This window comes from Oscarella lobularis, chromosome 7, assembly GCF_947507565.1.
Source record: "Oscarella lobularis chromosome 7, ooOscLobu1.1, whole genome shotgun sequence".
Taxonomy (NCBI): Eukaryota; Metazoa; Porifera; class Homoscleromorpha; order Homosclerophorida; family Oscarellidae; genus Oscarella; species Oscarella lobularis.
In genome coordinates this window covers 1,493,082-1,510,023 of record NC_089181.1, presented here as the reverse complement: position 1 = coordinate 1,510,023, position 16,942 = coordinate 1,493,082, and the positions used below count along the sequence as shown (strand labels likewise).

Sequence of the window (16,942 nt, the reverse complement as noted above, 5' to 3'; positions counted from 1 at the left end):
ACGTTAACCCAAGTCCCCAGGGGAGAACGGATTATCCTCCAGCCTCAAGGAGCGAGACTTCATTGGGCAGATACATACATACGTACATATGTACGTACAATAACAGGTACATACATCAGTGGGGGCGTGCCGTATCCGGGAACAGTTAAACAAATGACCTCCAATGAAAGTCTTTTCCCGTCCAGCTGGACCGAAACCGATCGCAACATCTTCTTTGAGTCTATTCGCCGACTGGGAAGCACGAATGTGGAAGCTATCGCCGAGCGACTGAAAGACAAAACACGTGCCGACATCCTAGAGGTAAAGGAAAAGTTTGAGGCTCTTTCGTTCTGGTGTTCCTTGCCTGAAATATACAGACGTAAGATTAGATGACGCCCAGCGCCGACACAGTAGTAGAGTCATCGATTGCAGGTCAAGACGCTTTTTTGACGTCTGAAGCAGAAGAACTCGACGAAAACGACGTTTTCGTTGAAGAATCGAGCGCCACTGATCGATTGCAGTCAGAGGAAGAGTTTTTTATTACATGTCAGGAAAGCGAAAGTGTATATTACTCGTCAACGGCGGGACTATTAAATCCGACCAATCTGTTACGATATTCAGATAGGTGACGTCATATTCTTTTCTAAGTTTATTGTGACGGAATTTTTATTTTCTAGGATCTATTGTGAATTGTTTCCTGAACGCGGTCGTCGCTCACTTTTCATATCGGGACACACTCTTCGTCTGTTGGACAGATGCATTCGTGATTATGTTGGAGAATTGCTGAAAGAAGTGGTTAAGAAAGCGTCTTTGTCGAGACGTTACAAGGTGAGAGTTACATGCAGTGGCACCTTTAATTAAAATAGCAGAGCACCTTGCTCAAAGTGAACTGCACACTGACACTTTTCAAGTGTCTTCTGAGTTAGCCTTAGGAGTCCTGATTTTTTAGAAAAAGAACGATTGGTTTCTGTAACAGGTGGATGGGCCTGTGGAATTCGTTTCTGCTGTTCTTGTTCATTCTGCCGCGCGAATGGGAAAGAACAGGGATGTGAAGCGACGTTTCACTGATGTTAGTATAGACGAGACAGCAAAGGAGGAATTAGATGATGTTGCCAGTGGCAGTGACAATGGAAGTGATAGTAGTGATGATGAGGATTCAATATCATTTCCCATTAGTGATAGTAGTTCTATTTGGGACTCAACGTCTGACGAAAGTAGTTTAGATAGTAGCGTATTACTTGACGAATTGGACTCCGAAAGCGATTTTTCTAGTACATTACCATCTGATTAGGAATTTATTTTGCAGAAGATAGTGTACGGGATTTGTAGGTAGCGTGCGCCAAGAAAAAATCGTTTGAACCAAAATGGCGAAATGGCTCAGCGGATCGTTCGAAAGCGTCAGCGGCAGCCTTTCGTCATTTACAGGCCAGCTGTCGTCATTTACGAAGGAGGTCCTAAAAGAAGGAACGGAAGAAATTCATGGTTTGCAAACGAAAACCGCGTCGAAAGTGCATAATCGGCCTCTAGATCCTGCCACGGAATTGAGAATCGCTTCACAACGAGTAAAAGATCTAGAAATGACGGCAGATGTTCAGAAAGAAGAGGTATATAATAAGCTAGGCGAGAAGAAATGGAGAAGGAACTAGAGCGACGCGTGACGCCGTCCTTTATCTCTGTCTCTCACTCGCAGTGGGATCGTATAAAAGCAGAAAACGTCGAGCAGAGAGAACGCGCCGAAGCGGCCGAACTCCAAATCGCAGCCATCTCCAAAGAATACAGAGAACTACTCCAGCAGAAATTGGTATGCAAAAAATGAATTTTATATATTTATATATTTATTTTTTTTTTTTTCCTCCGTTTCTGGTAAGGACGAGTTGACTCGAATGAAACAAGAGATGGACGAGCTCAAGGAACAGCGTGCCAATCTGCTGGAGCTCCAGGCACCCACTGCCATGTCGCCTCCGCCGTCCTCATATACTAATGCAAAGGATGACGCCCTACATTTTGGCGATGTCTTATCGGAACGAATGGAGATTAATCGATTGCGCGGGGAGGTGGAGCGCTTGCGAGTGCAATCGAATCGGTGGAAGGAAGTGACGGAAAACCATCAAGGGGTAATTATTTAGCAATTGAAGGAGGATTTTTGTTGCAACTAATTCAATAGGAGACGTCAACTGAGGAATCCGTGAAAGCCGAAAATGTTCGACTTTCTATGGAACTGGAGGTGGGAGATTAATACGCTACATTAATGGATGGATGGATGGTGCTAATTCATTTGCTTGATAGGCTGTAAAGGAAGAGTTGAGCTTGCAGGTGGACAGGCAACAGGACTATATGGCTGCACTGCAGAACGCCCACGCAGAAAAGTTGAAGTCTCTCAGTTCTCGCTACGAAAGCGACGTGGCTGAATTACAGCAGGTGATTCAACAGTTGAAAGGTAGAAATCCTTCGGATTAAATTTTTGAGCCGCTCAATCTTAGTTTTTGCAGATAACGAATTACAGAATGGTGACGAGGTGTATAGAGTTCTTTGTCACAATTAGAAACAGATCTCATTCTAACTTTTTCACAGGGTCGCCTGGAAGAGCTGGAAGCGAGAGTCGGAGTTGAGCGCGAACGCGTCGCTTCTCTCGAAACGGAAAAGAAAGAGTTGATCGTTCGCCTAGACTCTCTCGAAGAGACGATCGAGAAATTGAAAATTGAAAGAGACGGCTACCGAGATCGTAGTTCGGAAGGAGCGAGGACAATTGGCATCGACGAAGTGGACGCCGACATGAAACGCAATCTAGAAGAGCAACTTGATCGCACCAATGCCGATCTCGTCACGCAGACAGAAGAGAACGCCCTTCTTCAAGAAAAGACAATCGAGTTGAGAACGACGTGCGACGACTTGCGTCGGCAGTTGGTCGCGACGACGACGAGTCTCGACGAGCGAAACAACGAGAGAAATCGGTTGGAGAAACAGTGCCGACATCTCGAAAATCAACTTGACGACTGTCAAAAAAATTTGAAAAATTCGAGCGACGAAGTCGAACGTCTGCGTCAAAGTCGAGCGTCCGACGAGGCGAAATTCGCCGACGAGAAAATCGAGATGGAGAAGCAGCTGTTGCGCGCCTCCGAGCAGGGCAAGTTTCGCGAGGAAGCGTTCGTCGCTTTGCAGCGCGAGCGCGATCGCTTGACGACGGACCGAGACGAGCTGGAACGACGATTAGGAACGGCGAACGTACGCGAGACGTCGCAATTCGAAGAGCTTCGTCGCGAAAACGAACGGAGCGTCGAAGCGTACGAAGCGCAGATCGTTCAGTTGCGAAGCGTCGCGGAAGAGTACGAGCGTCGGCACTCGGCGCGCGAGCGAGACGTCGAGGCGCTTCGCGTCGAGGTGAGCCGTTTGAATGGGATCGTCGCCGAAGAGCGGGAGAAGTCGACGAGCGACCTGCGCGATAAGCAGTTGGAGTCGAGCGGTCTGATCGACGAGATGAATCGCGAGAAGGAAATGTCGGCGTCGTTGCGCGAACACAACGGGCAGCTGCTCGAAGCGTTGACGGCGTGCAAGAAACGATTGGCGACGTCGGACGAGGAGCGACGACGATTGGACGACGAATTGAAGGCGAAGGAAAAGGAAATGCGTGTTCTTCAAGCTGAGATTGTCGTCGGATCGAAGACGTCGCAGGCGACCGTCGAACGATCGGGACGCGAGTTGGAACGACTTCGAACGCATCTCATCGAAGTGGGTTGTATTTAATGAAGGCGAAAGAGATGATGTCTCATTCTTGGCCTAGGTGGAGGATTCGCACACGAGAGAAGCGATTCGGAGTCGCGAGCGCGAGACGGAGTTATTGCGTCAGTTGTCGCTGGCGGAAGAACGAGTGCGACAGATGGAAGAGGATGCCGATGGCAAAGGGTGAGTTTCGCTATGGGATGGACACATTTTTTTCTCTTGAGAAGTCTTTTCTCCAAGGCGTTTTGTGCAGTCACAATTGCAAAATCTACAGGATCAACTTCACAGTGTTTGCGTGCAGCGGGACGGGGCTCTCAGTCAACTCTCCGTTATTCAAGAAGATTTGAAACAGAAGACGACGCAGCTCCGTAATCTTCAGTCGGTTTTAGAGCAATTTCAGGCGGAGCGAGACGTCCAAGTTGAGTTGGCGACGGAGAAGATTAAAGATGAAGTGAAAGGGAAACTCGACGATTTGGAAAGAACGAAGGAGCAAGTTTTCGTCTTGCAAGTAACAGAAAAAATATCACTATGTCATGTGGATTTGATCCGCATTGCTCTTGCACGTAGAAAGAACTTGCTGAAGTCAAGTCTGCAGCCGAAATGTCTGCTGCTTTACGTGCGGAAATAGATGCATGCAAAGTGAAAGAAGAGAAGCTGAAGATGGAAGGTGAGCTTTTTTCGCCTGGACGTCCTCTTTGGGATTAAAGCTTTCTGCTCCCAGTCTTGAAAATGGAGACATCTCTTCGTGTAGCTGGTAAACACATCGAAGAAATAAAACGCGCTGAATTAGACAGAGTTGATAAGTAGGCGTCTCAAGGAGATAAATACCGCTGACGAAATTAATGATTTTCTTCGTGTGCAGAGCGTTGGTAAAGAACATGCTCATAGGATATCTGAAGGGTCCTCAAAGCAGCAAAGATCAAAGTCTCAGACTGCTAGGTACAGTTTTGAACTTCAATGAGGAAGAATTCGCTAAGGTGCGTCATCCTATTATTTTACCGTGCGCTCTTTTGAGATTTTTCATCAGGTTTTACCGAAGAAATCCGGCTGGCTGTCCTCTCTCTGGTCTGGATCGTCACCCAAAAGTCCTTCTGCAGCCACCTTAGACGTAAGCACCCCCAGTTGTGAGCAAACACATCTTCTATCAACGTTCCTACTTTTAGGGATCATTCAGTGAAATGTTCGTGCAGTTTCTCCAAGAAGAATCCAAGCCCAAGGGTTCTTTCAAGTTCACGCCGCCAACGACGCCTTCTTCGCCGGCTGCACGTCACTTTGGTAAGCCCCTTGAAGAATCCACACCTCAGCCGGAGCCGACAAGTCTGCCAAGTCAGCCTGTGGCTAGCGAATCCCTAAAGCCTTGGAAATCAAACGCGCAGCCTGTGAACTTAGCTGGGGCAAGCTTCCAGTTAGTCCCCACGTCGACGAAACCAGATTCGCAGGCACTTGCATTGGAGAATGCACTCGGCTATCAGAATTCAAAGACGTAGCCGATCACGTGCCTCGTCTCTAGCACATACTGTAGGCTGTGGCAAACGATACCGAAATATATATAACAACAGGGAGAAGTAATTTAAAGAAATCGAATTGGATAGAGTACTACAGTACAGCGATTTAATCGCTAAGCTAAAGATCTACTTCGAGGGCAGTCTCTTCTCGCGAATACGGGCGGTTGCCCACGATTCATTTCTTTCTGTCACACTTTCCGCACATGCAACAGTAGCAGACCCACAAGAGAATGATCAGAAGCAGAATCGCGGCGCCGATGACGGCAAATATGACCCAGATTGGCATTTTACTAGCTGTTACAGGCTCGTAAAGCCAACATACGGTCGCAATCAATTCTACGACTTACAACACGTAGTCTGAGGAACGTTAGTCGCGTTAGAGTCGACGGTCGCTGCCAGAGCTGCTCCCATTCTTTCTCAAGTTCCACAGGGAACGCGCGCTAGTTAGTTCACATTCTTCTACAATCACGTGATTTCTTATATCCGGCGCTTGCGGTGCTCGTCCCAGGCCTGGCTTCTTGCCTTTCATTGGCTTTCAAAACATAACAATCGGTGCCAAGTCGGGACTCATGAGTCGGTAGATTGTTGTGGTGCGGAATCTCGACGATACGCCGCTTCGCCGTGACTCCGAAGCCGAAGCCCTTACGCAAAGAATGGGTGCGTTGCGACGGCAGATTCACAGGTAAAACAAACTACACTTTGTTTTTCCTCAGGGAGCGGATCGTCGAAGAGTCCGGGCGCGCGTCGCGGCCACGAAGCGATCACGGACGCGCAGCGGATGTTCGTTTGGGGCGGCGAACGACGCGACGAGCGCACGAACGCGTGGAAACTCTGCTCGAAGCAGGAGATGCACGTGCTCGATCTCGTTCGACGCGAATGGTGCGTCTACGCGACGAAATCGAAGGACGGCCCGCCGCCGACGGGGCACGGCCGATGCGCAGCGATCGGTCGCATGGTCTACTCGTACGGCGGAATCGTCGATCTGAAGCGAAATCGATTGACCGGCGAACTGTACCGCTTCGACACGTCCGGTTTCGCGTGGACGCGCGTCAACGTCGACGGCGCAAAACCGGCGTCGCGATCGAATTGCGGCCTGTGCGCCGTTCGCGATCAGTTGATCATGATCGGCGGTTACGTCGATCGAACGAGCGCGCGCGTGCAGGAGGGCGCCGCGTGGATCAACGATTCGTCGACGCCCGGTTGCGGCTGGTCGAACGAGTGCTATCGATTCGACTCGATTCGATGTAAGTCGAGCGAAAATTCCGTCACCGGCTGACGGCGTTTTTCTCGCAGCCTGTTGGTGGCCTCTAGACACAGTCGGAGTAAAGCCCCACCCTTGCTCCGGGCACACATTGAACGCGATTAGTAACGAAACGGTTGCCATGTTTGGCGGTCGTTCGGCCGGTCGACGACTCGATCAATTGCAAATTCTTAACATCCGGCTCCAGGTAGTTAGTTTACCGGCTAAAACAACAAACATATAAAAATAGCCGGCTGGCGACGAATTGCGCAGGTTTGGACGCCGGTGACGAGGTCTCTTCTCAGCACGCATCCTTGGCCGAAGCCGACGTCGAGTCACGCTGCTCTCATCTTACCGTTGCAGCCAAGTGGAAAACCGGCCATGCTCATACTCGGCGGACTGAAGGAATCAACTGACGACGGCGACAAGGAAACCGGCTATCTCATTGACCTAGAGACCGGAATGGTTCGCCAGGTTAGTTAAAGATGCAAGAAATTGAGATTTCATACCCCGATTGGCTCGTTTTTAGTTGTTCGTCGGTCACTCTCCTATCCAGCAGCATCTGCACGCCGCCGTTTGGATAAAGCAATCTAATGGTTCCTACTTTATTATTATTCAAGGTGGCATGGCTCCCACTGGAGGCCTCTCTGGTGATATTTTTGCCTACGTGTGGAGTACGTGACTGGATTTCTCTTTCCCCTATTGATTTTTTGCTATACATTTTCTCAGATCCTGACAATCCCACGGTGTTTGAACGTTATTATCCGCCCGTTTCTTCGTCGTCGAGTTACGTCTCGTCCTCCCAATATTTTCCGACGTTCGATTCGGCACTGGGAACGTTGAGGAATATGAAACGAAAATCGAGCAAAAGTTCATCGTCAGCATTTGACTCCGCCGCCGACGATCTGCATCTCGCTCACCAGGCGATGGAAGCAGAGAAGGTGTCATTGGAGCAGAACGTAGTTGAGCTGCAGAAGCGTGTTCGAACGCTCAGCATGAATAGCCATCAGTAAAGAAGAGATGTATATAGTACGGGGCCATCATGTTAACATTTTTCTTTTCAGGGAAATGACTGATTTAAAGGATCAGCTGGAGATTGAAACGAAAGCTCGCAAGGAAGAGCAGGAGCACCATCACAGCACTGTCGTTCGCCTGCTTGACGAATTGCAACGTAAGGAGGCGGAGGTTGGCGAGTTGCGCTGCGAAAAGGACAACGAGATCGAGCAATTGCGAAACTGCACCCAACTCTTGAAAGATCACATAGTCAAATTGGAATCTCAGATTCCGCTGATGAAACGCCAAATCAAAGCCCTCCAGGAATCGAAAGAAGAAGTGGAAACGCAGCTCGACGACTATCTCAGCCTTCTCAACATTCCACAAGAGCAGGTCATCGTCAACGAAAGCCGGAAACTCGGCGAAGGATCATTCGGATGTAAGAACAAGACCATGATGATACAAAAGGAATATTTCTAATGACGACATTTTTAGCTGTCTCACCTGGAATGTGGAAAGGCGGCGTCGTCGCCGTCAAGCGCTTCTTTTCCGTGATCATGCACGCTCACACGCAACGCCTTTGCCGGCAGGAGCTTTCCATCTGCTGCCGCATTCGCCACCCCAACATCGTCACCGTCTACGGTGCTTCGATGGTCGACGAAACGCCCCTGCTCATCATTATGGAGCTCCTGGAAGCGTCCGCGTCCGAAGTGATAGCGGCCGCGTGGGCAACCGGCTGCTATCTGACTCATCGCGAGCAGATCTGCCTTGCCGACGGTGCCGTAGCTGGCATCGCTTTCTTGCACAATCTCTCGCCGTCCTACGTTCACGGCGACGTGAAAACGGGCAACGTACTCGTCACGCGATCGATGACGGCGAAGATCGGTGATCTCGGCGCCAGCCACGTGCTCGGCGACTCGCTCTCGGCCGGCGCCATGAGTCCGAATTACGCGCCGCCGGAACGTTTTGACGATCCCACTCAGGGATCGAGCCTGGCGACTGACGTGTACAGTCTTGGTGTTACGATTGGCGAGATTTTCTGCGGCGAGGCGGCCGCTCGCGACGCGCGCTTCTCCCAACTGGCGAGGATAAAAACTCTCGAGCTGCTCGATTTGTGCTCGAGAATGGTGGTGAAAGAAGCGAACCAGCGACCGTCGGCGTGGACCGTTCACAACGAAATTCAAACGCTCAAGGGCAAAGACGAATACGAGGGATGCTCGCCAGAACGCATCGTCATTGGGAAGAGTGTCGGCGACGTCGTCACTCTTGTCAATCGCGTGCAAAAGTTGAAAATATATATTTGACGGAAAGAGAGAGAACTAAATTGACTACTTAATTAATTAAGGCTCCCCGTTGGTAATTCTATGTTTTTAGGCTTTTCTGACGGCCACGTATCAGGTTCTTCGTCGTCAAAATACGCTTCCTCTTCGTCTTGTTCTCGCAGTCGAACTGAATCGTATTCCCAACCTTGATCGACTCGACTATAGTCGAAGTCCTCGTCCTTTCCATTCAAGAAAGACTGCTCCATGATCGAGACGAATTCCTGCCGAAGCAAGAGTCTCTCACTCTCACTTGGAACGGCTTTGTCTTCGTCATCTTCCTCCTCCTCCTCCTCCTCCTCCTCCTCCTCTTCCTCTTCTTCTTCTTCTTTGTGACGACGTCTGTGCATCATATCGAGTAGAAAAGAACTGAATGTTATCTCTTTGGTGTCGTCCAATTCGAGTTCCTTTCTCTCTTTAGCGCTCAAATACTGTCCCACGTAGAGCTCATATTGCTCGGGATTTCTTCGTCGCATCTCTTGGTCGCTGAAGTATTCTCCGCCGCGCAAGAGTTCCTGTAGGCATTCGTATCGTCGGTTGCGGACTCGCTTTCGACTCTTCGTCGCGTTGAATCCAGATTCGAGTTCCTTTAGGTAGAATTCGACTTCGCAATCGGCCCCTCGCAACGAGTCGAAAGCGGGAAGATGAGCGCGACTCAGAAAGCGGCCGAATCGCTTCACAAAGTCGGCAGGACGACGACGAAGGACGTCTTCGAGGATCGCAATCTTCTCGTCAAAACTCGGCTCCGGTTCTCCTCTCTGTTGGCTTTTGATTAGTGCCCCGCTACTTACGATGCAACTAAGAACTTGCTGCATTTCACTTTGCAGAGACGCAGCCATTTTGACGGTCACCGTAATGAGCAGCTGGCAGGCAAATGCCGACAGACAACTTCTATCAGGCTGATCAGTTTACAACTCTTCCGAGTTCAGAGCAAATGGAGGACAAAAATATTTGTGTGCGTTGTCTGTCAGAACCCGGATACCTAAGAAACCACGCACTTCGCATCATGGTAAAAGATCAAGTTCGCGAATGCGACCGCGCCAAGCAAATGTACGTTTTTCTTTCGACGCCCAACACGTCTATGAAGTCGTTTTAGAGGCGGCGTCAAGTTTGGCGTCTTCTCCGCCGAACAAATGCGGCAGGCGTCGCATCTGCACGTTGTCAGCAAGACACTCTACGCGGAAGCGCCCGGCTCACCCATTCCGTACGGCGTTCTCGACCGTCGACTGGTGAGAGACGCGAAAAAGGGGGAGTCCAAATCACGCAATGCGCTCTATCTTTTTAGGGCGTAAGCGACAAGGTGCACAGCTGCGATACGTGCGGTCGAAGCTTGGCCGAATGCGTTGGCCACTACGGTTTCGTCGATTTAGAGCTGCCCGTCTTTCACGTCGGATACTTTCGCGCCGTTATAAACATCCTGCAGACGATATGCAAGGCAGGCAGAATATTAGAATACAGTCTACTGGCAGCCGTAAAAATATATTATGTTTTAGAAGTGTAGTCACGTGATGCTTAATAGCGAAGACAGGCGACAGTTTTTGGAAGTTTTACGTCGACCCGGCATGGTGGGCATGGCTCGACGCGGAGTACGAAAGAAGATACAGGAAAAGGCGAAGAAGAACGGCGTCTGTCCTCATTGTAAGGCCGCCAATGGGACGGTGAAAAAGTGCGGCATGCTGAAGATACTGCATGAGAAGTACAAAGTGGGAAAAAAGAAAGTATCGGATGAGGTCGTCGCCTTTCATCAGTCTTTTGCGTCGGCGTTGGAGTACAATAAGGACTTGGGTCCGTTGATGGGACGGGCACAAGAGGCTCTGAATCCGTTGAAAGTTCTTGCTCTTTTCAAGGCCATTCCTGAAGAAGTGAGAAACTGAGTTTGTTTGCCAATTCTTTGATAATGGAACTTCGTACGTAGGATATCACGCTCCTTGGAATGAATTTTGAGGCTGGAAATCGTCCTCTAGATTTGATATTGACGCGAATTCTTGTGCCCCCCTCCTGCATTCGACCGTCAGTGATGACTGACGGAGGAGGAACGTATGAGAAGAAGGAACTGTATAATATAGTAGTTATGTTGATCATATTATATCTCAGGAATGAGGACGATCTTACTGTAAAACTGACTGAAATTCTGTTTCTCAATGATGTTATTCGCAAGCATCGAGCATCTGGAGCCAAAATGCAGATGATCATGGCAAGAAGCAGATAAAAGTCTCGACGTTGAAATTTCTAGATTGTTTTTTAGGAAGATTGGGATTATCTTCAGCTTCAAGTTGCTCTTTATTTTAACAGTGAAGTATCTGGAATTCCTTTGACTATGCAGGTCAGATAGGGTCAGGGACAGTGAAGAAGTTCTTCTGTGAGAGGACCCATTAGGGAGGACCCACTAGATAGGCCGCATTCTATTTGTGTACATGTGGATAAGCTTTAAAAACATACTGCAAATAAGTTACCTGTTTCTTCCTCTTTCAGCCCAAGAAAACAACGCGTGGCCTCGTTCAACGCCTCAAGGGCAAGCAGGGTCGATTTCGTGGCAATTTGTCTGGAAAACGAGTTGACTTTTCGAGTCGAACCGTCATTTCTCCCGATCCTAATTTGAGAATTGACGAAGTGAGGAGCGAGACGTTGGTACGACAAGAGCAGACGTGAAATTTATTTCTAGGTTGGCGTGCCTGTTCACATTGCCAAGACGCTGACTTACCCTGAAAAGGTCTGATCAAGTCTTCGGTTGTCGTGCGTTGATCAAAGGAGAAATCTTTTAGGTGAACAAAGCCAATATCGAGCTGATGCGAAAACTGGTGCGAAACGGTGCAGACGTTCATCCAGGCGCAAACTTCGTTCAGCAGAAGAAGAACGAATTCAAACGGTACTATTTGGCTACGCTTTTTCTTTTGCACAACTAAGTGTGATCGCAGCTTTCTCAAGTATGGAAACAGGGATGCAATCGCAAAGGAACTTAAGGTAACGAGAAACGCGGCACTGGTCTCTCTTTTTTGACTCTTGAGACATTGCTTCTTTAGTACGGTGATACGGTGGAGCGTCATCTAATGAACGGCGACGTCGTTCTCTTCAATCGACAGCCGTCTCTTCACAAGCTCAGTATTATGGCTCACTTTGTACGGAATTTTACATTTAGAGAAATAATTGACGAGTGCGACGTTTTTTGAGACAGTCTAGAGTGATGCCTCATCGAACGTTTCGCTTCAACGAGTGCGTCTGCACGCCCTACAACGCAGATTTCGACGGCGACGAAATGAATTTGCACTTGCCGCAGACGGAAGAAGCAAAAGCTGAAGCTCTTGTTCTCATGGGAGTAAGAACGTCCTCAGCCTGTCCATAGTCATACATGTATGAGCTAACGACGTCCATTGAAGGTGAAAGCCAATTTGGTGACGCCCAGAAACGGAGATCCTCTAATTGCAGCCATTCAGGACTTTATTACGGGTACTGAAAAGCGTTGCCAGGTTTCATTCTTGAGGGTGTAACAATTGGCTAGGTGGCTATCTTCTGACGAAGAAGGACACGTTTTTTGATCGTTCCAAGGCCTGCCAAATTCTGTGCGCAATGTTGGCTGGTAAAGATGCGTCTGTCAAAATTGAATTGCCTCCACCCGCAATACGAAAAGTAAAGTCTTTCTAGCACCAATCCTTTCATTTTGCTATCGTTTGTTTTCTATGACAGCCAGTTGAACTGTATACGGGAAAACAGCTGTTTAGTGTGATATTGAGGCCGAACAATCGATGTCCAGTAAAGGTTAATCTAAGAGCAAGAGGGAAGCAGTACAAAGACACAATGGGTCAAGACATGGCCCCTAATGACTCCTGTTAGCGAGAGCAGTGGCGACGTTACATACGTAGCGGTTAACTATTTACCTTAGACGTTGTCTTCCGAAACAGTCAGCTGATGTGCGGTGTCATGGATAAAGCAACGTTGGGCTCTGGCTCAAAGACGAACGTTTTTTACGTGATTCTACGAGAGTTCGGTGAAGAGGTACAATATCTAAGCACAGCAATAGCTGAGACCGAGGAAACCCTTTCATTCTAGGCAGCAGCAGTGGCCATGTCTCGCCTTGCTCGAATATGCCCTTACTTTCTTAGCAATCGAGGATTTTCCATAGGAATAGGCGACGTGACTCCCGGTCGCCGTCTCCTAGACGCGAAGGAAAAGCTTCTCAAGGATGGGTAAGTCGTTTGTCTGAAGCAATCGTTCGTTGCATTGAGCGTATTTTAGATATTCGAAATGTTCTGAATACATTGAGGAATTTAAGTCGGGTCGACTGCAGACTCAGCCAGGATGTTCTGCTGACGAGACGGTTGAAGTACGCATTTTACTGGAGACAATTCTCTTGGTTTTTTTTCCGTAAGAAACCGTATTAGGCCAAAGTTCTTAAGGAGCTGTCCGTGATTCGGGATCACGCCGGGCAGGCATGTCTGCGCGAGCTCCATCCGTCGAACAGTCCCCTTTGCATGGCTCTGTGCGGATCCAAAGGATCAAACATCAACATTTCACAGATGATTGCCTGCGTCGGTCAGCAAGCCGTTTCCGGAAAGAGGATTCCAAACGGATTTGAAGATCGAGCGCTCCCTCATTTTAGAAGGGAAGGTAAGTAGCGAGACATGTACGAGTATTTAAAAGAAGCGAATTTTTAGCTAAGGAGCCGGCTGCAAAAGGGTTCGTAAGAAACAGCTTTTTTTCTGGACTGACTCCCACCGAATTTTTCTTTCACACAATGGCTGGAAGAGAAGGTGCCAACTTAACTTGTTTTCAAGATTTCCTTAAGAGCCCTCTTCTAGGCTTAGTTGATACTGCAGTGAAAACGGCAGAGACAGGATACATGCAGCGTCGACTAATGAAAGTAATAATACTTCTCTGCTGGCTTCGGAAACTTCTGTTCTAATTTTTTCCGTTACAGTCTTTGGAAGATCTCACTAGCCAATACGATGGAACTGTTCGTAATTGTGTCGGTGATGTCGTTCAGTTCAAGTATGGAGCTGATGGACTGGATCCGGCTTTGATGGAAGGAACAAGTCGGCCGGTCGATTTTGAACGAGCTATTCTTCACGCCAAGGCGAGTCAATTTCTCTCTTGTTGTACATTGCTTCTCCTTTTGAGAAGGTCAAAATATTTCATTCATTAGGCTACGAGTGGCAGTCACGACGAACCTAGTCTGTCGTCCCGAGAAGTGAAGAGTCTCTCGCGAAAGATCATTCTCTCAAAGGATTTTGTCGACTTTCATGATGAGTTCAAAAAGGATTTGATGTGCGTTTAAGTTCGGAAATCTCTTTAAAAATGACACGTTGTTCGCAGAGAATTTCTCGACGACACGAGCCGCAGAATGTACAACGCGAGGGTCAAATACGGCTTGGAACGAGCCTTCATAGAGTAAGTCCATGCCCTCCCTGCGTACCTAGGTATCAAGACGAGACCGTCGTTTTCTTTTCTGTTTCAGCGAGTCCGACGATGACAACGATGACGCCAACAAGGGCGAGTCTCGGGCGCGTCATGAAAGTCGGATTGTTTAGCCTATTGAACGACTTTAATTCCATTTTCCTCTCATAGTTGCCAGTCAGGTGGAAAAGTTGACGAAGACGCAACTACTGGCCTTTTTGGATTCTTGTAAGGCCAAGTACATGAAAGCTCGTGTAGAACCCGGTGAGCGAGTGAGCGAGTGTAGGTTATCGGTTCAATAGCGGTTTGGTGAAGGTACGACGGTGGGGGCCATTTGCGGTCAAAGCATCGGCGAGCCCGGAACGCAGATGACGCTCAAGACCTTTCACTTTGCCGGAGTGGCAGCGATGAGTGACGTGTTTTATGTGCAGCAAATGTTTGTTTTTTGAGTTGTTTATGTCGTCCAGATATCACTCTTGGCGTTCCTCGCATCAAGGAGATCATCAATGCTGCAAAAACTATCAGCACCCCCATTGTTACTGCACCCTTGGAAAAGGACGATGATGAGGAATCGGCTCGCGTGGTCAAGATGAGGATTGAGAAGACAACCCTGGGAGAGGTACCTTGACGCTTAGTCGCTAGCAGCGATGGCTACTCGCTTTTTCAGGTCTGCAGCTACATAGAAGAAATCTACATGCCCAAGAGCTGCTTTCTTCTGCTTGAATTGAATATTGAGAGAATCAGACTGTTGAGAGTAAGTGGAACGCTTGTCTACTGAGGCCTCTTCATGAGCGCAATACATAATACGACATCTGTGTATGCGGATTTTGCAATGCATTATCGATTGATCTAATCTTGGCACAGGCCTGATCGATTGATGCGTTGTCTTTTTACATAAGCAGTACCTAGCAGCAAATCTTACTGATTGCTGCTGCTTCTATTTTATAGCAACGCAATGTCAAGGCACTGTAGTAATCCTTCAGAAAGGGGCTCAATTATTTCTTATGTTCAGGCTCTTGCACTTTCCCTTGATGGGCGATTTTAGACGCTCACGTATTCTGAACGGACTATAACATCGCTTTTGCGGTTGTCATTTGAGAATCTATTTAGCAGGCAACCGTCCCTGGTAGATGTTTAGCTAGAAGATAAAGGCATACTTTCATGTGACAGGAGAGACGTGCTTTGCAGTTCATTTTTCTTTAGCTTGAACATTTTTCTTTAGCTTGAAGTAACGATTGGTTCAATTGCCGATTCAATTTGCTCCGCACCGAAAATGAAACTGCAGCATCAGGTTGACGATGCAGCAACTTCTTTTTTTTGAGCGGGAATTTTTCTCTAGAACGTCCAAGTCGTCAGTGAAAGAAGAATAACAGTGAAGCCATCTGCAAATCCCAATCGCTCTTTGTACTACGTCATGCAGCAGTTGAAGCAGGATCTGCCTAAAATTGTGATCAAAGTAGGCGAGTTCATCGTCTTTGGAGACGGTGTTTAGACACCGACTGCTTCTAGGGCATTCCCAGTGTAAATCGAGCTATCATTCACGTGAGCGATAACAAGGGAGCAGAGAGGTACAAGCTGTTGGTCGAAGGGATGGACATGAAAGCCGTGATGGCTACGAGAGGAGTAAAAGGTCGGTCTGTCACTTCGAATCATACGTTGGAAGTGGCCAAGACTTTAGGAATTGAAGCAGCAAGGTCAGAAGAGAAGATATTTGTAAAATGCACGATCTTGAAGATTCGTTTTCAGAACGACTATTATCACCGAAATTGTAGAAACGATGAAAGCCCACGGAATCAGTATCGATATTCGACACGTAATGCTCCTGGCTGATCTTATGACATACAGAGTGAGCGGGGTTTGGACTTCTTATCAAGATTGTGGCATGATTGGTTTCTCGTTTTGCTATTGCAGGGCGAAGTTCTTGGCATCACTCGCTTTGGTCTCGCCAAAATGAAAGAAAGCGTGCTCATGTTGGCATCGGTTGGTACATAAAAAGTGTCAAGTGGCAGTAGACAAAGTTGTTTTCTAGTTTGAAAGAACAGCGGATCATTTGTTCGACGCTGCCTTCTACGGTCAACAAGATGAAGTAAGCGGTGAGTAAAGCAGTTTGTGCAGAACAGCACTGATCAACCTTCATGTGTACGTGCAAAGGTGTGAGTGAACGCATCATAATGGGGGTACCAATGAATGCCGGGACGGGAATGTTTAAGCTCCTTGACAGGTTTTACTTAGCTGAATGAAAATGCATGAGCAGCCGATCGACTGAGAATTGTTGTTTAGACCTAAAACGCCAGGAGTGCTCAAAAAGAGACGTCTTATTTTCGACAATCCGAAATTTCATTGAGCAATCTACTCGTCCGGTTATCTAACTTTTAAGCTAAATTGATCGAAGAACAATACACTGAGAGAATCAATTATTTGGCCATGCAAGGCGCAGGCGCGGTCTAGTATGAGCGGAGAACATGATGGCGACAGTTCGCGTTCTGGACTGGATAAGACCAATTCAAGCTCGCAACCAAGCGAAAGAGAAACTCAGGTTGATAATTCCGAAATCGCGTAGAATCGGATGCCATTCGAGCCTTTTTTGTAGCCGAAAAAGTTTCGTTGGCTTCGGTTCGACGTCAAGACTGTTCCTTGCGCTCGAAATGCTCTACTTCATGGAATTTCGAGCGGAATAGCCGTTGGAGCCGGTGTGTTTTTGAGAACAAGTGAGCGGAAGAAATTTTAGCGCGCTTAGGCAACGATCCTTTTGAATCAGAACACGTTAGGAAGTCGTGCGACTTCGCTGTAGGTTCGTTTGC

The 16,942-nt window shown here is 48.0% G+C and overlaps 4 protein-coding genes across 4 annotated transcripts; 3 read left to right on the top strand and 1 right to left on the bottom strand.

Moving 5' to 3' along the window:
• Nucleotides 1-156: 156 nt before the first annotated feature.
• LOC136189117 (thyroid receptor-interacting protein 11-like) lies at nt 157-5,481 on the top strand. Its single transcript, XM_065976959.1, has 18 exons — nt 157-358; nt 412-604; nt 657-807; nt 1,309-1,461; nt 1,507-1,583; nt 1,670-1,780; nt 1,848-2,093; nt 2,144-2,203; nt 2,266-2,416; nt 2,469-2,494; nt 2,551-3,705; nt 3,758-3,879; nt 3,937-4,204; nt 4,264-4,363; nt 4,418-4,499; nt 4,559-4,673; nt 4,724-4,804; nt 4,860-5,481. The coding sequence occupies exons 4-18, from the start codon at nt 1,344-1,346 to the stop codon at nt 5,181-5,183; spliced, it is 3,036 nt and encodes a 1,011-aa protein (XP_065833031.1). The 5' UTR covers nt 157-358; nt 412-604; nt 657-807; nt 1,309-1,343; the 3' UTR covers nt 5,184-5,481.
• Nucleotides 5,482-5,699: 218 nt separating this feature from the next.
• Nucleotides 5,700-8,813, top strand: LOC136189118 (uncharacterized). The gene is made up of 8 exons (XM_065976960.1): nt 5,700-5,858; nt 5,915-6,445; nt 6,495-6,649; nt 6,715-6,915; nt 6,971-7,115; nt 7,171-7,450; nt 7,506-7,873; nt 7,930-8,813. The coding sequence occupies exons 1-8, from the start codon at nt 5,855-5,857 to the stop codon at nt 8,736-8,738; spliced, it is 2,493 nt and encodes an 830-aa protein (XP_065833032.1). The 5' UTR covers nt 5,700-5,854; the 3' UTR covers nt 8,739-8,813.
• On the bottom strand, nt 8,708-9,714 carry LOC136189125 (coiled-coil domain-containing protein 97-like). The gene has a single exon (XM_065976969.1). It carries the CDS (start codon nt 9,590-9,592, stop codon nt 8,771-8,773), a length of 822 nt encoding a protein of 273 aa, XP_065833041.1. The 5' UTR covers nt 9,593-9,714; the 3' UTR covers nt 8,708-8,770.
• Nucleotides 9,715-9,740: 26 nt separating this feature from the next.
• On the top strand, nt 9,741-16,558 carry LOC136189115 (DNA-directed RNA polymerase III subunit RPC1-like). The gene is made up of 38 exons (XM_065976956.1): nt 9,741-9,803; nt 9,850-9,982; nt 10,039-10,188; nt 10,247-10,615; nt 10,669-10,790; nt 10,848-10,947; nt 10,999-11,076; nt 11,226-11,363; nt 11,416-11,463; nt 11,516-11,619; nt 11,669-11,714; nt 11,774-11,869; nt 11,926-12,066; nt 12,128-12,197; nt 12,250-12,377; nt 12,435-12,576; nt 12,631-12,743; nt 12,798-12,934; nt 12,984-13,071; nt 13,130-13,355; nt 13,403-13,498; nt 13,547-13,608; nt 13,666-13,821; nt 13,891-14,012; nt 14,061-14,135; nt 14,203-14,261; nt 14,313-14,405; nt 14,457-14,552; nt 14,609-14,760; nt 14,809-14,895; nt 15,364-15,432; nt 15,481-15,597; nt 15,651-15,835; nt 15,888-15,987; nt 16,053-16,121; nt 16,171-16,234; nt 16,293-16,362; nt 16,422-16,558. The coding sequence occupies exons 1-38, from the start codon at nt 9,760-9,762 to the stop codon at nt 16,483-16,485; spliced, it is 4,209 nt and encodes a 1,402-aa protein (XP_065833028.1). The 5' UTR covers nt 9,741-9,759; the 3' UTR covers nt 16,486-16,558.
• The last annotated feature ends 384 nt before the right edge of the window (nt 16,559-16,942 follow it).

Excerpts from the sequence above, each read along its gene's own strand:
- LOC136189117 (XM_065976959.1), top strand. The coding sequence starts at position 1,344 with ATGGCGAAATGGCTCAGCGGATCGTTCGAAAGCGTCAGCGGCAGCCTT. Across the intron at positions 2,204-2,265 it reads GACTTTCTATGGAACTGGAG|GCTGTAAAGGAAGAGTTGAG; the intron begins GTGGGAGATTAA and ends TTTGCTTGATAG. Across the intron at positions 4,364-4,417 it reads AGAGAAGCTGAAGATGGAAG|TCTTGAAAATGGAGACATCT; the intron begins GTGAGCTTTTTT and ends TTCTGCTCCCAG.
- LOC136189118 (XM_065976960.1), top strand. Across the intron at positions 7,451-7,505 it reads CTCAGCATGAATAGCCATCA|GGAAATGACTGATTTAAAGG; the intron begins GTAAAGAAGAGA and ends TTTTCTTTTCAG. Across the intron at positions 7,874-7,929 it reads CGGCGAAGGATCATTCGGAT|CTGTCTCACCTGGAATGTGG; the intron begins GTAAGAACAAGA and ends CGACATTTTTAG.
- LOC136189125 (XM_065976969.1), bottom strand. The coding sequence starts at position 9,592 with ATGGCTGCGTCTCTGCAAAGTGAAATGCAGCAAGTTCTTAGTTGCATC.
- LOC136189115 (XM_065976956.1), top strand. The coding sequence starts at position 9,760 with ATGGTAAAAGATCAAGTTCGCGAATGCGACCGCGCCAAGCAAAT. Across the intron at positions 10,791-10,847 it reads ATGACTGACGGAGGAGGAAC|GAATGAGGACGATCTTACTG; the intron begins GTATGAGAAGAA and ends ATTATATCTCAG. Across the intron at positions 14,761-14,808 it reads AGAAGACAACCCTGGGAGAG|GTCTGCAGCTACATAGAAGA; the intron begins GTACCTTGACGC and ends TCGCTTTTTCAG.